Source organism: Pan troglodytes, chromosome 15 (genome assembly GCF_028858775.2).
Source record: "Pan troglodytes isolate AG18354 chromosome 15, NHGRI_mPanTro3-v2.0_pri, whole genome shotgun sequence".
NCBI lineage: Eukaryota > Metazoa > Chordata > Mammalia > Primates > Hominidae > Pan > Pan troglodytes.
In genome coordinates this window covers 22003409-22022518 of record NC_072413.2, presented here as the reverse complement: position 1 = coordinate 22022518, position 19110 = coordinate 22003409, and the positions used below count along the sequence as shown (strand labels likewise).

The following is a 19110-nucleotide window of genomic DNA, read 5'->3' as shown; positions in this document are numbered from 1 at the left end:
GCAGCGGGCAGGGCCAGGCACTGCTCAGCCAGAAGACCCTCCCCCCTCAACATCCAGAAATAGTTTTGGAAGTAGGGACATTGGGGAGCTGTAAAAAGTGGTCTCTGATCCAGTGAGAAATCACCGCTCACCTCCAAGTGACTGTTCCTCTTCCTTTCCATGGAGTTCCTGGAAAGGAGCGGGAGCCTGGCTGTAGAAGGCCAGGAGGAGGGAGGTGATGCCCAGGGGATCTCAGGCAGGTCCCTGGCACCTCCAGAGATCTGCTTGCATTTGCTCTTTCTCTACTGCAGGGCCTGGGCCACAAAGGAGGCAAGTCTGCTGTGTCACCCCTTCACCCTTTGGCTGCTGAGTCATAGGAATGCCCAGAGGAACCCAAGGAAGAGGCCAGGGCAGTCTGGCTGGGGGTAGTTAGAAAGATTTCAATAGTTAAACCTATCAGGGTTGCCCCACCCTGACCTGGCTGTGGCTTCCTTGTCAGGCCACATTCAAAGGAGTTAAAGAGAATGAAATGAAGGAATAATAGGTGGGCAAGATTAAAGGAACCAGCAAAGGGTAGTGAAGCACCAGGAACCAGCAACAGTCATTCCTAGCCTGAAGGGACCAAGCAGGGAGCCAGTTGGTGATTGGGGGGTGGGGGTGGCCTCATAGGAGCCATCGTCATAGGTGGACACAGACACTGCCTTCAGGGAGGGGGCCAGGGAAACACGTGCCCTCCCCAGTTCTAACCCTGAGTGGAAGCCTGAGGGCAAGGGAGCCTCCATGATACAGTACAGAGGTCAGCCCGGCACCACGCAGGGCAGAGAAGGGTGGGGAGTGGATCTGGAGGGCCAAAAACACATCCGGACTCTGGTCTTGTCCATTACTATAATATTACTTCCCATGTCTTGAGGATTCCAGAGGTCCATTTATCCCTTCACCATTAACCGTCCCACCTGTTCAGATCCTGGCCTTCCCACTGAAAGACAGCATTCCTGCAACCCAATTTGTTCTTATGTTTAATGAGTAGGTCTCAGCTCCAATGGCACCTCCACCAGCCTCACTGGAAGCCATGGTCCTCCATGGTCCTGTGATGCTTTGCATATGATGTGCCTACCCTGGCTTGCCCACAACCCCCACACCCTCAACTCCTCTGCCCTACTCCTTATCTTTTTTATTCTGTACCTAGTAACACTATATATAATATAGTTTGTTATTTATTGTAGTTTCTCCTGACTAGCATGTGAGCTCATAGGGCAGCAAATTTTGTTTTGTTCATTGCTATACCCTAAGCTCCTAGAACAGTGCCTGGCACAGAGTGATAGTCAATAAATGTATCAAATGAATAAACATGTTCTGCCTCATTTTCTGATGACTATTCTACCTTCTGTTTTCCCACCACACTGAAGGAACTGGAGGGAGGTTTGGTCTTATTTACGTTTGTGTTCTCCAGGGTGCCTGGCACAATGCATAGCTTGTAGTAAGATACACAAATGCTTTTGTAATTGAACTATTCACACCACAAGGACCCGTCCCCAGCTGGTGTGGAGAGGAGGTGTTGCTGAAGGGCTTCCATGAGACCAAGGCCGGGGGTCAGCTTGGAAGCCTTGTCTCAGTTCCTCCCTCTGGACTGGTTCAGGACAACATTTATGGGTGGCAAGAGTGGTGCTCAGGGCCACGGATGACTCGAGGACCACTGTTCCCCCTCCACCGTGCTGAGCCTCAGTATGCATACACAGAGGGTGGTGCCCCCGAATATGACTCAGGACAATACACAGGGCCTTTTCTGAGAAAGCCATGTGTTCACCCCAAGAGGAACTTCAGCTCTGACTACTCTCCTCTAACTGGAATTATGCACAAGATTCGGTATAACTGTTTTCTCTGGGTTCTCAAAGGCCTGTGTGGCCCAGAAAACATTAAGAAGTACTAGCCTGGAGGACCCCTGGGAGAACCCCAGAATCTTTCCACTGTCACCCACCACCACCTTGCTGAGCCCCCAGCAGGCCCAGTTCAGATAATGGAGCACACACAAAGCCTTCTGCAAGGCAGCACACTCACTCCCACCTCTGTGTGTCTGCGACGAGCTCAGGGCAGCTGGCAGTAGAGGCCTCTTCCCACCATGCTGCCCTGGGCTCTACCCTTGACAGATGCTTCCAGACTTGAGGATAAATTTGAGTTTATTTTAGGAAAAAAATGCTTAAAGCACAAATTACAGAGAGGAGGAGCTGAAATCCTTCAAAGGCCTGAGCTTCTACTCCTTTCCCTTAAGATTCCTCCAAAGCACCAGCTCCATAAAATCCTTCAGCTCCCCAGACCCACACCAAGAACCCCACATGTTAATTGGATCAGCCAAATCTACAAGCAGATAAGTCCTAAGGAGAATACTGAAGCGTTTTTCTTCTTCCTCAAGCCTAGCATGAGTAAGCCCCCAAATTGCTAGTCTGGCAGAATGGCAGACTCTGCCTCCAGATCCAAATGATCACCTAGACACCCTCTCAGGCTCCTGGGCCTGAGACCACAGCTACGCAGCCGCCCCCACTCCTCTCAGAGCCGAGTGGAGTAGCCTGCCACCGCAACGTTCTCCCCGTTGATGTAGCTGGCATCTGGAGAGCACAGGAAGGACACGATTCCTGCACAGTCCTCTGACTCCCCAATCCTGGATGGAAGAAGGACACAGCGTCAAGCATCTTGTACTCTGATTCTGCTGCTCTGGGGCTCACGGATGACAGGTGGAAGTGGGCTCCATGGGGAACAAGGTGGATGCAGCAGGGCTACTTGCACCCTCCAGGGCCATGTGGACTCCAGATTTCAGCAAAAACAATGGCCAGATGACAGGGAGGGGTCTGCTCTTGCAATAGACTCAACTGCCCCTGCCTAGCCACACATGGACCACCAAATCTCCAAACCCCACTTGCCTCTGCAGCTGATGATGTTCCTTGAAGTTCTTCCAGAGAGGCTCATTCCCATAAAACTGGGCAAAGGGAAGAAATGAAGGAGTCAGTGCTACTAAAACAAGAAGATGGGCAGGGCCCCGGGAAGGCCACCAGGCAGAACACCTAGGGCAGCTTTGCCCTTCTCAAAAGAAGGAGCCTCTTTTCAGGATGGATGGACTGCACCATGGCTGAGTTCAGAGAACAATGAGGACCTCAGTCATAGGCATGCTGACCTAAGGATTCAGTCACCCCTTGATCCCTTATTCACTGGGAAGGGTTCCCACTGAGCCAGACTAGGAGATGGAAGACACACCCAATCCTCACCACTTTGCTGAAGTCAGTTTTGATAATTCCTGGAACCACGCAGTTTACCCGGATGTCCTTGGGGGCCAGCTCCAATGCCAGTGTTCTAGTGAGACCCAGCAGCGCTGTCTTGCTGACATTGTAGACACCCAGCGCCTGGGAAGGGAATTGACAGAGTGATTAGGATATGGGAGAGTGGGGGAAAGCATCAGTTGGATTTCTCACCTACAGGGATCTCACAGGCCCAGCAGCCCTCCCACCCACATGGAGACAAGCTCAGCCCAGGGCAGCAGGAGGATGGTGGGGGTCTGTCCCAGGCACTTTGTCTGTAAGGCTCTGAGGAAAAGAACAAAGTTGCCCCTCACCCTATACCACTCAGGAGCACAAGGACCAAGCACTTACCACTACTGGATTATAAGCTGCAATGGAAGAGACCAGGATGACAGCACCCCTCCTGAGACAAGACAAACACAAGAGAAGCTGAAGCTAAGAGCTTACCACTGATGGTGACACTATCATGAGTTCATTAAATGATGCAACCCTCACAGAAGCAACACAGGTCCTATTACTATCCCCATCTCAGAGTTCAGAAAACTGAGGCTCAGAAAGGTTTAGTACCAGCCAATACACGGCAGAGCTGGGATTCCATGCCTATTTCTCATAAATACGATGTCCATGCTCAGAACCCTTATCCTCTGCTTCCTCTCTTGCCAGGTGCTTGAAGGAGAGGGCAGGGTGGGCTTTGTGAAGAGGCACCCAAGGCTGATGGTGAGTGCCTATCAATGAGCAACCTCTAAGGAGCAGATGGGGTAAGGGAGACCAGAAGTGACAGTCAGGAACTTTCCTTCTACTGAAGACAGCCCCTGGCCAGTTCCTAAGGGTGTGTCTGTGAGGAGTACAGTCAGATCTGCAGGACCTGGAACACAGGCAGGGTCCCTGGAGACCAAGCGCAGGCATGAGGAGGGGTCTGGGACAGGCTTTTTCCTATGGAGAGGAATGGGGCTAACCCTGTCATTGGTTTTAAGTTGGTAAGAACAGAGAGCAGGTAAGGTGACAATGACCAGCCCACAAGGTCAAGGAGTTAAAGCATAGCCTTGTCCCAAACCTGCTGATGTCAAGGCCAAGGAGGCTATGCCTGGGCCCCTGGAATACTACTCTCATCCTGCAGCCACTGGAATTGGGAATGGCAGCCACACAGATGGGGAGGCAGGACAAGAAGATGAGGGACGTGGAGATCCCAGACCTCTTCTGTCCTCTACCCACTACTGGCTGTGCTACCGACTGTATTTCTGTGCCCACCTCAGGTCCCCAACTCCGACTGGTCCCCACCCCCGCCCTGCCGTACCTGTTCTCCATGTAGGGCAGCAACTGGCTCAGCAGCAGGGCTGGGGACTTCACGTTCACACTTAGGATCTGAAATCAGAGCAGAGCATGGGTGAGGGCAGAGAGACATGGTCAGCCCAAGTCCCGCTCTCATAAGACACTTGGAGCCCTGTAATTTGTGCAGTAGACCCAATTTATGTGCATATAAGAGAAACCAATCCCCCTTCTGACCGGTGCAAGAGGTATTTCCAATTTGCTAATGGTTTCATAGGCAGGCAGGCTAAGTCACAGGCCTGTGAGCAGAGCCCTGAAAATGTGAATTGTTCAGGACTGACACGAGGAAGGAAATGTTCAGGACGTTTAAAGAAAATGGGGATTGGGGGCAGTGGGTCATGCCTGTAATCTCAGCACTTTAGGAGGCCAAGGTGGGAGGATTACTCAAGGCCAAAAGTTCAAGACCAGCCTGAGCAACATAGTGAGACCTTGTCTCTACAAGATTTTTAAATAATTGGCCTGGTGTGGTGGTGCACACCTATAATTCTAGCTACTCAGGAGGCTGAGGCAGGAGGATCCCTTAAGCCCAGGAGTTTGAAGCTGCAGTGTGCCATGATCATGCCACTGCACTCCAGCCTGGGTGACAGAGTGAGACCCTGTCTCTTAAAAAGAAAACAACAACACACTGTAAGCAGAGGCCTCTGGAGAAAGACTGAAGACAGCCTGATGGAGGGGAAGCAGGTGCTAGAAGCAAGGGAGATTTCTGGAAGAGCCTTTTTTGTCTCTCTGAGCTTTCATTTGCTTGTCCTCTTACCTTGTCCCCATAGAATTTAAGGCATACTCACAATGCAACAGCATAAAATAAATCAAATAGGTACTATGTGTGAAAAAATGGAGAAAAGGAAAAATCAGTGTAGAAAAATAAGAAAAAGCTAGAGGGAGGTTGGTGCCTACAGTTCACAGCATGTGATAAGGACTGAGCATTTATTCTATTATTTGGTCATAAAAATGCAGGCTGTAAGGGCCTACACACACCAGCTTATCGCAGACTTGGCTCTGAGCTTTCCTGCAGCCAATACAAACAGGGAGACACAACAGAGAATTGCCATGCTGGGAGCTAGATGTCTATGCTGATCCTGCTTGTGACTAAAGTCTGAATCTGGGCTAAGTCACACATGTCCTGACACTCTGGAAGCTCTGTCTGGTGGGTCTGGGAACAGGGGAGAAGTGAAAGAGGAAGTAGCAAGGAAAGATGCAGAGGCAGAGCCTGGGAGCTAGGGCAGTGCCAGGTGGGACTGACATGGCACCAGGAGTCCCTCCTGCAGGGATCTGTCCTGATTCAGGTCAGCTGCATCCTGCATCTCTAGGGAATGAGACCACATCTGCAACTCACCAGGACTGTTCACTGTTTTTTCCACCCCCCAATCTCACGCCCACTCAATCCCTTGGATGTGGGAAGGAGAAATACTTAAGCTGAATGTTGCTGTGGCCCATTTGATGACAGGTTACCAGTGTGGGGGATGACCCCCAATGACTGCAAGAAGTGGTCCAGATGTCAGAAGTGGGTACCACCCTGAGGTCCCTAATAAGAAGGAATTGAGGATTAGGTTAGCTGTAAGGGTTTCCTGGTCAAAACAGACCCCAATCAGCCCACAGGATATCTGTCCAATACTCCATGTGCATCAGGCTGAGTGAGGGGCTGAGGTAAGACCCCTCCTGGACTCAGGAACAAAAACCAAGCCAAAGAAAAGGTGAGACTCCCTCCCTTGATGAAGAAAACTGCCCCATTAGAAAGTAAGAGAGAGTAGCTCAGTGTGCCAAGTAGTTCTGAGCAGAGAACTATCCATGAGCCTGAAAGAGGGCACACGCTGGAGTCGCTGGAGAAGGATGGAGGTGATGTGGTTTTGGTAGTTTGACAGATTAGAGGTTTCCCAACCTGCTGGAAAGAAGGGGGGTCTTCCTGGAGATGGCCTCAAAACTGGCTCAAGAATAAGATGAGTGGTAAGGAATTCTCCTTACAGGACACCTACTGAAAACACATTTAGTTGAAAGCAGAGCATCTGGTAAATTCTAAACTCATTTTGTGACAATTTCACCTCTGAGGTGATGGCAGATGTGATTGGGGATGAGTCATCAATGATTTCTGTCCAGTGGTACAGAATTGCTCACTGAAGGCCAAGTCCTTGGAGAACAGGGGAGAATCAGAGAAAGTAAGGTCAGATTGTTGGCATCTGCCCTCAGCTTCAGGAGGAAGGACTGCAAACAGTTTCGAGAAAAAGAGTCATGATCCTGTGAACTGAGACACTAAACAGCAAAATGATTCAGGAGGGTTAGGAGACTGTCAGCAATAAAATCCCAGCTATAAAATCACAAATGATCCTTTGGAGGCATTAACAACATAGCTAAAGAGCCTGGGGAAGCTGCTCAGCAGGGGCTGCAGGGAGCTCAAATTTCAGATCATCTCTGAGGATGTAGCCGAGGGCACCCAGCCAAGGGCAGATAGAAGGGAGGGGCCAGCCTGAAGATGATGTTGGCAAGTGAGAGTGCAGGATCTAGGGAAGGCAGAACACACTAAGGCCAGAAGGCAGGAAACACTTTGACCCAGTGCTTAGGGCAGAGTGGTGAATGCTCACAATAGCAGAAAGAATGAGATTCATCACGATGCATTCTGGCAGAGAGAACGGGAAACAAAACATGAGAGTGAAGGGAACAGAAGTCACTGGGGAACAACTAGGCCCAAGATGAGCTTCAAGGCATTTTACAAGGTCTCTCCCGGTCCCTTGTGGACAAGGTGGCAGAATCCTTGAATGGACTTGCAGCAGGCTGGGATGTCTAAGCCCCCGGAATGCTGATGGCTGGAGCTGGTCCTGTCGGCAAGTTTGTGTGGGACTCAGTGAGGAGCCCCCTTCTAGGAGAGACAGTCTCCGCAACAGGCACAGGTCACCAAAGAAAAACACAGTATCCGTATCTTCCCCTACAAAAGGGTGTACCATACAGAAATGTTTGACTCTTACAGAGAGACTCTGACTAACCATTCACAGCTGTATCCCCAGAGCCTGGAATGGTGGTGCCTGGCAGACAGCAATAAATATCTGCTGAATGATTAAATGAAAAAGTGATGAGAAGAGAAAACAAAGCAGAAAGTGTGGGGGCCAGATTTAAGAGCCAACAAGCCAGAAAGTAGCATCCGGGCACATTTTGGGAGACAGCTGGCCAGGCAGGACTACCACCCAGGGCCTGCTTCTCCCATAACCTCTGGAGGGAAACAGAGGGTCTTGGTGGGCACAGGCATGCTGGAGCCCAGTGCAGAGCTGGCATCAGGCCCTCAGCCGCCTCCCCAGGGGAGGCCTCTCACCTTGTCCCAGATCTGCTCACTGGTCCCCAGAGTGCTCCCCACCAGAGGGTTGACCCCTGCACTGCACACCAGGAAGTCGACGCCCCCACAGTGCTCCAGGGCCTGCGGAGAGGGGATTGGATGAGTGTGGAAATGGCCTGAGGAGGACTCTCCCTCCCAGGGCAGCCCAGGTCATAAGGCCTTCAGGCAAAACTTGCAGAGCTCCTAAAGGAAAATGACCTAGGTGTCCCAAGGGCAGGCTCCTGGGGCCAGGCACAGAGAGGAAGGTCTGCTCCAGGAGTCCCTCTGGGGACCTCCCTCACCCCTTCAGACTCCTCCTCCACAGTGATTCTCCCAGGGCCTGGGGGTGGGGTGAGGGTCCTCTCACGAACAGGTCACTTTCCTGAGGGACCTTCTGGGTAGCGAGGTTAGCTTGGGCAGCCTGGGTGCAGTCATGGTCTCAGGACATATTCTAGACCCATCCCACAAGGGCCAAGCAGTGAAGGAAAGGTTCTGCATGTTCCCCTCTCTGTGTCCTTCCACCGCCTGCCCCCTCACCTTGGCCACCAGCTGCTCCCGGTCCTCAGCCTTCCCCACGTGGCACACAATGCCCGCCACGCTCAGCCCCTCCCCCTGCAGCTTGGCCATGGCCCAGTCCACGTTCTGCTGCTTCCGGCTGCTGATGACCACGTGGGCCCCGTCCTGGGCCAGACGTCGGGCGATGGCAAAGCCAATCCTGAATGCAGAGATGGAGGGCAAAAGTCAGCCTCAGCCTCTCTCCACTGTCCTTCCTCTACCCAGCTCTGGAAATCAGCAAATGAGGCTGGGTCTTGCTTTAAAACCCTGAGTCCTTGTGGAAGCCACAAGGACCCTGTGAGGGGCCAGGACCCATGGGCAATCCAGCACTCACCCACTGGTGGACCCCGTGACCACGGCTACCCGGTTAGCCAGGACGCCCTTTCCGTCTATCCCAGTGCTGCTCATCCTCACAGAAAGCCTAGCACAGGGATGAAACCAGCCCCAGTAGCCCCGGGCCACTGCTGACAGCATAGTGGTTGGTGTCTGAGATGCTTCCTGCTGAATCAGGCCTGGGGGAAAGAATCAATTTCACTTATCACTGATGCCTCAGTGAGCATGAAGGTAATCTACCCTCCTCCTTCCTCCAGACAGACAAGGCCAGCAACAGAAAGTGGCAGAGAGTCAGGCTGGTTAGGGTAAATTTCAAACATGTGAACCTCAGGTCAGAAAAGCAATCCATGAAAACTCCTAAGCTATAAAACTGGGGAAATTATTCACAAATTAAAATGTGAGACTCAACATTCATTAGACAAGGGTGATTTTTCCATTCATTGCATAGCAAACATTGAGCACTGGCAATGTGTCAAGCACTGGGCAGTAGAGGTGGGGACACCTTAGTAAACCACAGACTCAGCCCTGGACCCCACCCATGCAGCTTCCCAGTTAAATGAGATGCCAGGCACCAACAAATAATTATACCAGTTATTAATTAACTGCTTCTGTGTCTGGAATTGGTGGGTTCTTTGTCTCGCTCATTTCAAGAATGAAGCCATGGACCCTCACAATGAGTGTTACAGTTCTTAAAGATGGGGTGTCCGGAGTTGTTCATTCCTCCTGTCCGGAGTTGTTCATTCCTCCCAGTGGGTTAGTGGTCTTGCTGGCTTCAGGAGTGAAGCTGCAGACCTTCGCAGTGAGTGTTACAGCTCTTAAAGGCAGTGCGTCTGGAGTTGTTCATTCCTTCTGGAGGGTTTGTGGTCTCACTGGCCTCAGGAGTGAAGTTGCAGACCTTCGTGGTGAGTGTTACAGCTCTTAAAGGCAGCACGGACCCAAAGAGTGAGCAGCAGTGAAGCAAGATTTATTGCGAAGAGCGAAAGAACAAAACTTCCACAGTGTGGAAGGGGACTCAAGCAGGTTGCTGCTGCTGGCTCGGGTGGCCTGCTTTTATTCCCTTATCTGGCCCTGTCCACATCCTACTGATTGGTCCATTTTACAGAGAGCTGATTGGTCCATTTTGACAGAGTGCTGATTGCTGTGTTTACAAACCTTTAGCTAGACACAGAGTGCTGATTGGTGCATTTACAATCCTTTTGCTAGACACAAAAGTTCTCCAAGTCCCCACCTGATTAGCTAGACACAGAGCGCTGCACCCTTGCTTGTCCTCCTAGACCATGAGGAGGACCGAGAAAAATCGGATTTAGTGGCCCTTACTGACGCATTCTCAAAAACCTGTTAGAGTCCTAAGCATTCTCCTGTTAGTATTGGGAACTTACCCATGCCCCAAAAATGAAGTAGAGGGCCATAACCTGAGGGAGGGAAGGGGTCTCCAGGGTTGAAGAGTGACACCTTTTGTCCTCACTTATATGAATAGGAAGGATACAATTGCTGAGGCTCCCCATATCCTAGCTTCAGGAATAGCTTTTGTTAGACCTGCTTATCTGAGGAGGGATCCTAAAATTCCAGATAGTTTCCCCCTACAACTGGGCTTTGGGCAAAAATTATGTCTTTCTGATTGGTGAGCCCAGGTGCCTAAAGAAGGTAACAGAGTCCTGAAATTTTTACTAGAAATCATTCTTATAAGAAAAACTAGAAAAGCACCAGAGACAAGGAGTGGTTTTTTAGAAGCGGGACTAGACTTGGAGAAGAGAGGAGAGAGGAAGTTTGTCTGGCAGGCATTAGGACCCAGGGAGCAAGGGTCAGGATCGATAGGATAGATAGGTGAGTCTCACTTGGGCAACATGCCTTTGAGAGTTCCGCTCATGGCTGCAGGGTCAAACAACTTGTTGTGGGGACTCTGGAGCTGAATGGCTTTCCTCTCTGTTGACCCTCGGCTCAGCCCAGAAGTACAGGAAAAGCGGAAGCTGGTTCCAGGCAAACCAACATTCCCAACTCCGCAGAGCCAGAGGTTGTTAGAGATCCCTTTCCCAGAAAGCCTGACACCCACGTTTTTAGTCCAGCGGCTGCGTTAGTCACTTCTAACTGGCCAACAGGTGCCCAGTATTTAGCCACTGAATTTTAATGAAAAATAGGACAGAATAGCAAATGAAAGGGATCTGATGGTACTCACCACTTGGCGATAGGTGATAGTCTCACCGCTTGGTGATGGTCTCACCACTTGGTGATAGTCTCACTGCTTGGCAATATTCTCACCACTTCGTGATAGGTGATAGTCTCTTCAAGGTCACCAAAATGCGTCCAGAATTGGTGGGTTTTTGGCCTCACTGACTTCAAGAATGAAGTTGCAGACCCTTGCGGTGAGTATTACGGTTCTTAAAGATGGTGTGTCCAGAATTGTTCATTCCTCTCGGTGGATTCGTGGTCTTGCTGGCCCCAGGAGTGAAGTTGCAGACCTTCGCGGTGAGTGTTACAGCTCTTAAAGGCAGCACGGACCCAACGAGTGAGCAGCAGCAAGATTTATCGTGAAGACCAAAAGAACAAAGCTTCCACGGCATGGAAGGGAACCAGAGCAGGTTGCCGCTGCCGGCTCAGGCAGCCTGCTTTTATTCCCTTAACTGGCCACACCCACATCCTGCTGATTGGTCCATTTTACAGAGAGCTGATTGGTCCATTTTACAGAGAGCTGATTGGTCTGTTTTACAGAGAGCTGATTGGTCCATTTTGACAGAGTGCTGATTGGTGCATTTACAAACCTTTAGCTAGACACAGAGTGCTGATTGGTGCATTTACAATCCTTTAGCTAGACACAAAAGTTCTCCAAGTCCCCACCAGATTGGCTAGATAGACACAGATTGCTGATTGGTGCATTTACAAACCTTTAGCTAGACACAGAGTGCTGATGGGTGCATTTACAAACCTTTAGCTAGACACAGAGTGCTGATTGGTGCATTTACAAACCTTTAGCTAGACAGAAAAGTTCTCCAGGTCCCCACTGGACCCAGAAGCCCAGCCGGCTTCACCTCTCAATGGCACGCACTGCGGGACTTTGCGGCACCTAGCCCAGGCACTCCAGCAGCCCAGAGGGAGCTCATCCCCCAGTCAAGCCCAGCTGGCACCGGCCGGCCCACGGAGCCCCTGCTGGCTGGTGAGTGCCCTGTACAGTGTGGGCTCCTGCCAGCGCCTCTCCCTCCACACCTCCTGGCGAGCAGAGGGAGCCGGCTTCGGCCTTGGCCAGCCCCAGAGAGGGGCCCCCACAGTGCAGTGGCGGGCTGAAGGGCTCCTCAAGCACAGCCAGAGTGGATGTGGAGGACGAGGAGGCACCAAGAGTGAGCAAGGGCTGCTAGCACATTGTCACCTCTCACTTCTAGTTGAAAAAGCAAAATCAACAGAAACTCTCATTCACTGCTGGGTAGAGGGCAAGTACAATCACTTTGGGAAATGATTTGGCATTATACGGAGAAGTTGAAAATAAAGATCTCTGACTCTGTAGAGGGAACTTGCATCCTGCAGACAGGAGGTCATGTGTGCACCAAGAGACTGTACACACATGTTCACAGAAGCCTGCTTAGAATGTTCCAAACTGGAAACAAGTCTGTATTAGTTTGTTTTCACACTGCTATAAAGAACTACCTGAGGCCAGGCACGGTAGCTCACACCTGTAATCCCAGTACTTTGGAAGGCCACGGTGGGCAGATCCCTTGAGCTCAGGAGTTTGAGACCAGCCTGGGCAACAAGGTGAAACCCTGTCTCTATAAAAATTAGCTGGGTGTGGTGGTGCATGCCTGTAGTCACAGCTACTCGGGAGACTAAGATGGGACGATTGCTTGAGCCCAGGAGGTCAAGGCTGTGGTGAGCTGAGATTGCACCACCGTACTCCAGCCTGGGAGACAGAGCAAGACCCTGTCTCAAAAAAAAAAAAAAAGAACTACCTGAGACTGGGTAATTTATAAAGAAAAGAGGTTTAATTGACTCACAATTCCACAGGCTGTACAGGAAGCATGGCTGGGAAGGCCTCAGGAAACTTACAATTAAGGCAGAAGGTGAAATGAAGCAGGCAGGACTTACACAGCTGGAGCAGGAGGAAGTGAGAGCAAAGGGGGAGGTGCTACACACTTCCAAACAACCAGATCTCATGAGAACTCACTCACTATCACAAGAGCAGCAAGGGGGAAATCTGCCCCCATGATCCAATCACCTTCCACTAGGCGATGAATGAGCTGAAGCCACACTGAACAACATAAAGGAATCTTAAAAAATATACTGTTGAGTAAAAGAAGTCAGACACAAAAGAATACATATTATGTGAGTCCACAAGTTTCAACAACAGGTAAAACAATTCTATATTGCTTAAGAAGGCAAACAGGTGACAAAAATACAGAGAAATGCAGGGCAGTGATCACCACAAAAGTGAGGAGAGTGGGTATTTCCGCAGTAGAGCTGTGGGGAGGCAGTTATGATTAAGAAGGTGCAAACAGGCTAGGCACAGTGGCTCATGCCTGTAATCCCAGCACTTTGGAGGCCAAGGCAGGGGGATCACCTGAGGTCAGGAGATGGAGACCAGCCTAGCCAACATGGTGAAACCTCATCTCTACTAAAAATACAAAAATTAGCCAGGTGTGGTGGCGCATACCTATAGTCCCAGCTACTTGGGAGACTGAGGCAGGAGAGTCGCTTGAACCCAGGAGTTGGAGGTTGCAGTGAGCCAAGACTGCACCACTGCACTCCATCCTGGGTGACAGAGGGAGACTCCGTCTCAAAAAAAAAAAAAAAAAAAAAAGAAGGGGCAAACTAAAGAGCTTCTAGCATGCTGGCAATGTTGTATTTGATAAGCAAGTGATGCCTACATGATGTCCATGAAGATACATTATATCACCTATGTATGTGTATACTTTTTATGTATGTGTTATAATTCACAATTTAAAAGTTTAAAAGTAAAGATTACCTGCTCATGGTAAATTTTAAAATTCAAGCAGCTTAAAACTTAATTCAAAAAATTAAATCCTCCAATTCCCTTCTCAGAAGAAAATTTGCCAGCATCTCAGATACTTTCTCAAAGTTGTTCTATGCAAAGGGCTTTGCTTTAAATAAGCAAAACTTTCTGATTTTAAACATTCAGTTCACAGAGGGCTTTCATGGAGTATCCTAGCCAGGAAGCAGAGGATCAGTAATGAGTGTCATGTGAGTTCCTTGAACACAGGCTCCACTCCTCCCTCTTGGGGCCCAGGGCTTGAAACACAGGAGTGCTCAATAAGGCTGGTGAGCTAATCAGGCTGGGAAAGTTGCAGGTAGATAGGACCTGCAAGACTGAGGAGGATTTTGACAGGGGCAGCAACAGGATAGATCCTCCTGTCAAGGGGAACAGGCTGAGAGGAAGAATGGAGGGTGTGGATGTCCAGGGTGTTTGGGAGAGAGCAGGGATGCCTATGTGCCTGGAATACAGAGAATGGGGGGCTCATGCCTGAGAAAGCAGACTGCAGTTCTGAGTGACTCCAGCAGGCCGGTGCTGATTGAAGCTCTCTGAAGGGATGTCCGTGGAGCTGAGCCAGTTAAACCAGCCACAGACATCCAGGCTGCTGTGTGGAGACCTGTGCCCTCAGGAGGCCCTTCAGAAGGGAAGGGTGTGCCTCTGTAGCTATGCGCAGATGTGAAGGCAGGGAGAGGATCTGGCATGGGAGACTCAGGTATGAAGATATATCACCATGAACTGGAAAATGCCAGGGATGCTTGTCTAGGAGACCCTCTTTCACCCAAATCCTAATTTCCCAGCTCCACATTCATGTTAGCCCAGAGGCTCCTGCCTTCCCCTATGTGGGATTCCCATTGGCCTGCCATTCCCTACTCTAATGGAAGAATCTGATGAGCTTCCTGTTGAGAGAGGGAGGGAAGGAGTGGTTCCAGCAAGGGGTTAGTTAGCAGGGCACTCAGGGACTTAGCAGTGTGCTTTTCATGTGGGACAGGACAGTGCCAGGAAGGTGAAGAGAGGCAGGCTCTGGCAGCTCTGGGCCAAGGGGCCGACAGATGTGAACTTTCAGGAGGCTCTGGCATGGGATGACTCTGTCTACAGACCCTCATCAGTTCCAGACATGCTCTGGCCACTCCATCACCAAGGGACTCCTGGTTACTAAGCAACCCCTGCCTTACCTACTGCATCTCCCCTTGTTCCTTAGCAACCCTTGCATAACTCAGTTCCTTCGAGTTAGGGGTCTGTATCTATAAATTATAAGTGAATGGGTGCTGCTCAGGAATTGTGAAGAAACTGTCTATTAAACATCAGTCTGTACTCAGTGTCAAAATGCAGGCGACCAAATGCTTTGCTTTGGGAAGGAAGCCTTGATTTCCGATTTATATCTCTTCTGATATTGTATTTCTAAAAACAATCTTTGTAGGTCCTAGACCTCCTCCCTCTTTCCTCCCAGCTGCTTCCACTCTGCCTGCTGTTGCTCTCGCTTACTCTCTCACGCCTCTCTCCTTCCTGCAAGGTCATATTTACAGCCTTGCATTACGTGGAGACAAGGGGTTTCAGCTCCTGATTGGTCTACCTTTTCTAAACAGGACACCAGATTCTGAACATTGTTATGCCCCCCCTGGGGAACTCCTCTCCTTCTGCTGCGAGCGCAGATTAACCCCCTTTTGAGGTTGAGAGGAATCCAGTCTCCCTGGCTGGGAGGACAGCAGGAAAAAGAGGACTCGCCTTTTGTCGGGACAGGACGCCTCCTGCTGGAAAGCTAGAGTAACAGCACCTGTGAGAAGTGTTCCTAGCTCAGCAAGTCTGGCTGTCCCCTTTCTGGCCTCTAACAGTTCTCACAAAGCCCTGCTTGTCTGAACTTGCCTCAATGTGGTTTGCAGGAAAGCTGACCTATTGTAAGGAAAGGCAACTCTGCCTGGACTGTTGCAGGTACACAACCTGCAGAGATGAAGTCAGGCCTCCTCTGTCTCCCCTGCTTCCCCCTCCCATGCAAAGCCCCTCTTTTGCCTGGAAGGATGGGAAGAGTGAGCAGCTTCCAAGGCCTCTGGTTCACCCTACCCCACTCACTTATGCTTTCCCCAAAACAGTCAGCTCGGTCAGCTGGAGCAGAATTGACCACAGGTCCTGGGAGCTTAGAATGGTCCCTGAGCCTGGCACTGCCCACTCTGATACCCCTTTCCATGCTTATCCATTCAGATGCCCAAATTTGGGGGTGGGGAAGCTGAATGAGCACACCCTTAACCTAGTCCCATCTTGGAGGTGAATGGCCTTCAGCACTGGTCCAAAGAGAGAAGAGAAGGGAAAAGGAAAGGGGTCGGGGGGTAGAGGAAGAAAACAAAGATTAGAGGAGAAAGAATGAGAGACATGGAAGAGTTAGAAATATTGAAAATCAGAAAAGAGAATAATGTAAACAGGAAATAAAATTCTAAGCTCCCCAACCAACTGAAAGCACTCCTCTGCTTGGCAAAGGGCATTCCAAAGTCAACTTAAAAAACCAGTGCAGGCCATGATGGGAATACAGGGTTGGACATGCCTCATTATACCCTCCTCCCTTTTGAGTTCAGGCACGACTGACCAGCATTAACATTAAAATGGAGATCTTAGGGCTGAGAAAACAGACTTTTAGCAATAAGATACCAAATTCTAACCTGACTCTAGTATAGCATCACATGACAGATAGCAGGTCCTGAAAAAAACTGAAGTATTTTACATCAAAATGCATTTCTTTGACATTTTTTGAAATGGCCCTGCAAAGCTGTCTCTTGTGAGGAAAATTTACATCCTATAGAAAATCCCCTTCTCTTTCCAGGTCTTTTCCTGATCCAAGAGAGATTTAACTAAGAGTCTGGCACCTTTTAGGGTCTGATAAAAAATATTTACAATCTATTATCTATGATGCCTACTATCTGGAGGCTTCATCTACGTAACAAGAACCTTGGCTCCCACAACTCCCCTTATCTTAACTACAAACATTTCTTTCTATTGACCTCAACTCTTTAGGCAGAGCTTAACCCTTTCAACCACTTGCCAATCAGAAAATCTTTAAATCTACCTGTGACCTGGAAGCCCCCACTTCAAGATGTCCTGCCTTTCTGGGCCAAAACAATGTAATCCTTACATGTATTGATTTATGTCTCTGCCTGTAGCTTCTGTTCTCCTAAGATGTATAAAATCAAGCTGCAACCCAACCACCTTGGGAATATATTCTCAGGACCTCCTGGACCTGTGTCATGGGTCATGGTCCTCACATTTGGCTCAGAATAAATCTCTTCAAATATTTTACAGTTTGACTCTTTTTCATCAGCACTAAGGAGATATCAGCAGAAGCTGTGTGATCTTGGACAAGTCTGTTCCCCTCTTGTCTCCATCTGTATCACAGTAAAATAAGGGGTTGACTTGGGTGGTCCAAAGGACTTTGATAGCCCCAAGAGCTTTGTATTGATAATCAAAGAAGAAATAGACTGAGCTGCAGACATAGAGGCAGGAAGAAAGAGCATCAACATAAAAAGTAAACAGGAGTGAAGATGGGCAGTTCCAGTCATTATAGACCCAACCCAAGGCAGTGAGGCAAGGCAGCCCCAGCCTGAGCCACATCATGCCTGCCCTGGGCAGTGTGATGCTGGCCCAGGCTTACCTGGCTGTGCACCTGTCTGTCCGGAGTGCAGTTTGGCAGCCCTTCTGTCAGGCAGTCTGCAGCTGAGTATGAGGATGTGAGTAAGCAGCAGGCTGGATTTCAGGCACTGCAGATTCTATCTGAACAACTCAAAGATTCCTGGAATTTATAGCCCCAGAATTCAGAAAGGTTGGAGGAGGGTTTCAGAAAAGGCCTCACCCACAACTTGGGAGGAAACCTAGGGGAAGTGCAGGACTTGTTGTCTGAGTAATATTCTGCAGAATGCTGCACATACCACTTAACAAGCATAACCAGCAAAAGAGTCCAGCTGCTTGCTGCTTGTGGAAAGAAGTCAAAATAATAATAGTTATGATAAGAGGGAGCAAGATGTCTTTATTATCCATGCTAGCAGGGGAAGAGTAGAAAGCAATTCCACTCTTCAATTTGTGGAGGGAACGTAGGAGTTTTCAAAGAAAGGGTTTGGAATACGGAATATGACTAATTACATAGTATTAATAATATAATAATATAATAATTAAATTAAATCATTATAACTAGGCTCAAACACATCTTTAGTAATAAAAACAGGAACCATTACAATCAACACATTTTTGCCAATGAGAAATAAGTTTATTTATTCCTGTAGCATAAAAATCCATGCTTCAGGATTCAGCAAACTCTTGGAAAGCATTTTCTGCATCCTGCTGGTTGTGGAAGTGTTTTCCCTGCAAAAAGTTGTCAAGATACTTGAAGAAGTGGTAGTCAGTTGGTGAGAGGTCAGGTGAATATGACAGATGAGGCAAAACTTCAAAGCCCAATTAATTCAACTTCTGAAATGTTGGTTGTGCAATGAGTGGTTGGACATTGTCATGGAAAACTGGGCCTTTTCTGTTGACCGATGCCTGCTGCAGGTGTTGCAGTTTTCAGTGCATCTCATCAATTTGCTGAGCATTCTTCTCAGAAGTAATGGTTTTGCCAGGATTCAGAAAGCTGTAGTGGATCAGACCAGCAGACCACCAAACAGTGACCATGGCCTTTTTTTGGTGCAAGTTTGGATATGGTAAGTGCTTTGGAGCTTCTTCTCAGTCCAACCACTGAGCTGGTCATTGCTGGTTGTCATATAAAATTCACTTTTCATTGCACATCACGATTCAACTGGATAGTGGTTCACTGTTGTTGCATAGAATAAGAGAAGACGACACTTTAAAACAATAATTTTTTTGACTTTGAGTCAGCTCATGAGGCACCCATTTATTGAGCTTTTTCATCTTTCCAATTTGCTTCAAATGCTGAACGTAGAATGGTCAGCAACTTCTAGAGCAGTTGTAAGAGGATCAGCTTGGATAATTGCTCTCAATTTGTCATCAACTTCCAATGGCCGGCCACTACACTCCTCATCTTCAAGGCTCTCGTCTCCTTTGCAAAACTTCTTGAACCACCACTGCACTGTATATTTGTTAGCAGCTCCTGGGCCAAATGCATTGCTGATGATGTGAGTTGTCTGCACTGCTTTACAACCCATTTTGAACTCAAATAAGAAAATCACTCAAATTTGCTTTTTGTCTAACACCATTTCCATAGTCTAAAATAAGTATAAAATAAACAGCAAGTAACAAGTCCTTAGCAAAAAAAATGCAAAGCAAGAAATGCACATTAAAATGATATATAACATAAGCGCATATATATTTTTTTCTTTTCTTTTTTTTTTTTTTTTTGAGACGGAGTCGCACTCTGTCGCCCAGGCTGGAGTGCAATG

At 48.9% G+C, this 19110-nt stretch overlaps 1 protein-coding gene and 1 pseudogene across 7 annotated transcripts; both read right to left on the bottom strand.

The window, feature by feature from the left end:
* Positions 1-2135: 2135 nt before the first annotated feature.
* On the bottom strand, positions 2136-17497 carry DHRS2 (dehydrogenase/reductase 2). Of its 7 annotated transcripts, none has more exons than XM_063792811.1 (10): positions 11625-12828; positions 10946-11528; positions 8774-8951; positions 8422-8599; positions 7885-7986; positions 4558-4625; positions 3615-3666; positions 3234-3368; positions 2892-2947; positions 2136-2632 (listed from the first exon to the last, which is right to left on the bottom strand). In XM_063792811.1, the coding sequence occupies exons 3-10, from the start codon at positions 8911-8913 to the stop codon at positions 2521-2523; spliced, it is 843 nt and encodes a 280-aa protein (XP_063648881.1). In that variant the 5' UTR covers positions 8914-8951; positions 10946-11528; positions 11625-12828; the 3' UTR covers positions 2136-2520. The 7 variants fall into 7 exon arrangements, 6 of the variants coding, with proteins under 6 accessions (XP_063648881.1, XP_054522388.2, XP_054522387.2 ...); XM_054666413.2 differs by lacking the exon at positions 11625-12828 and adding an exon at positions 9361-9689 and having other exon boundaries at positions 10946-11401; XM_054666412.2 differs by lacking the exon at positions 11625-12828 and adding an exon at positions 9361-9667 and having other exon boundaries at positions 10946-11401.
* Positions 17498-17842: 345 nt separating this feature from the next.
* LOC134808278 (histone-lysine N-methyltransferase SETMAR-like) lies at positions 17843-19030 on the bottom strand (annotated as a pseudogene).
* Between the last annotated feature and the right edge of the window lie 80 nt (positions 19031-19110).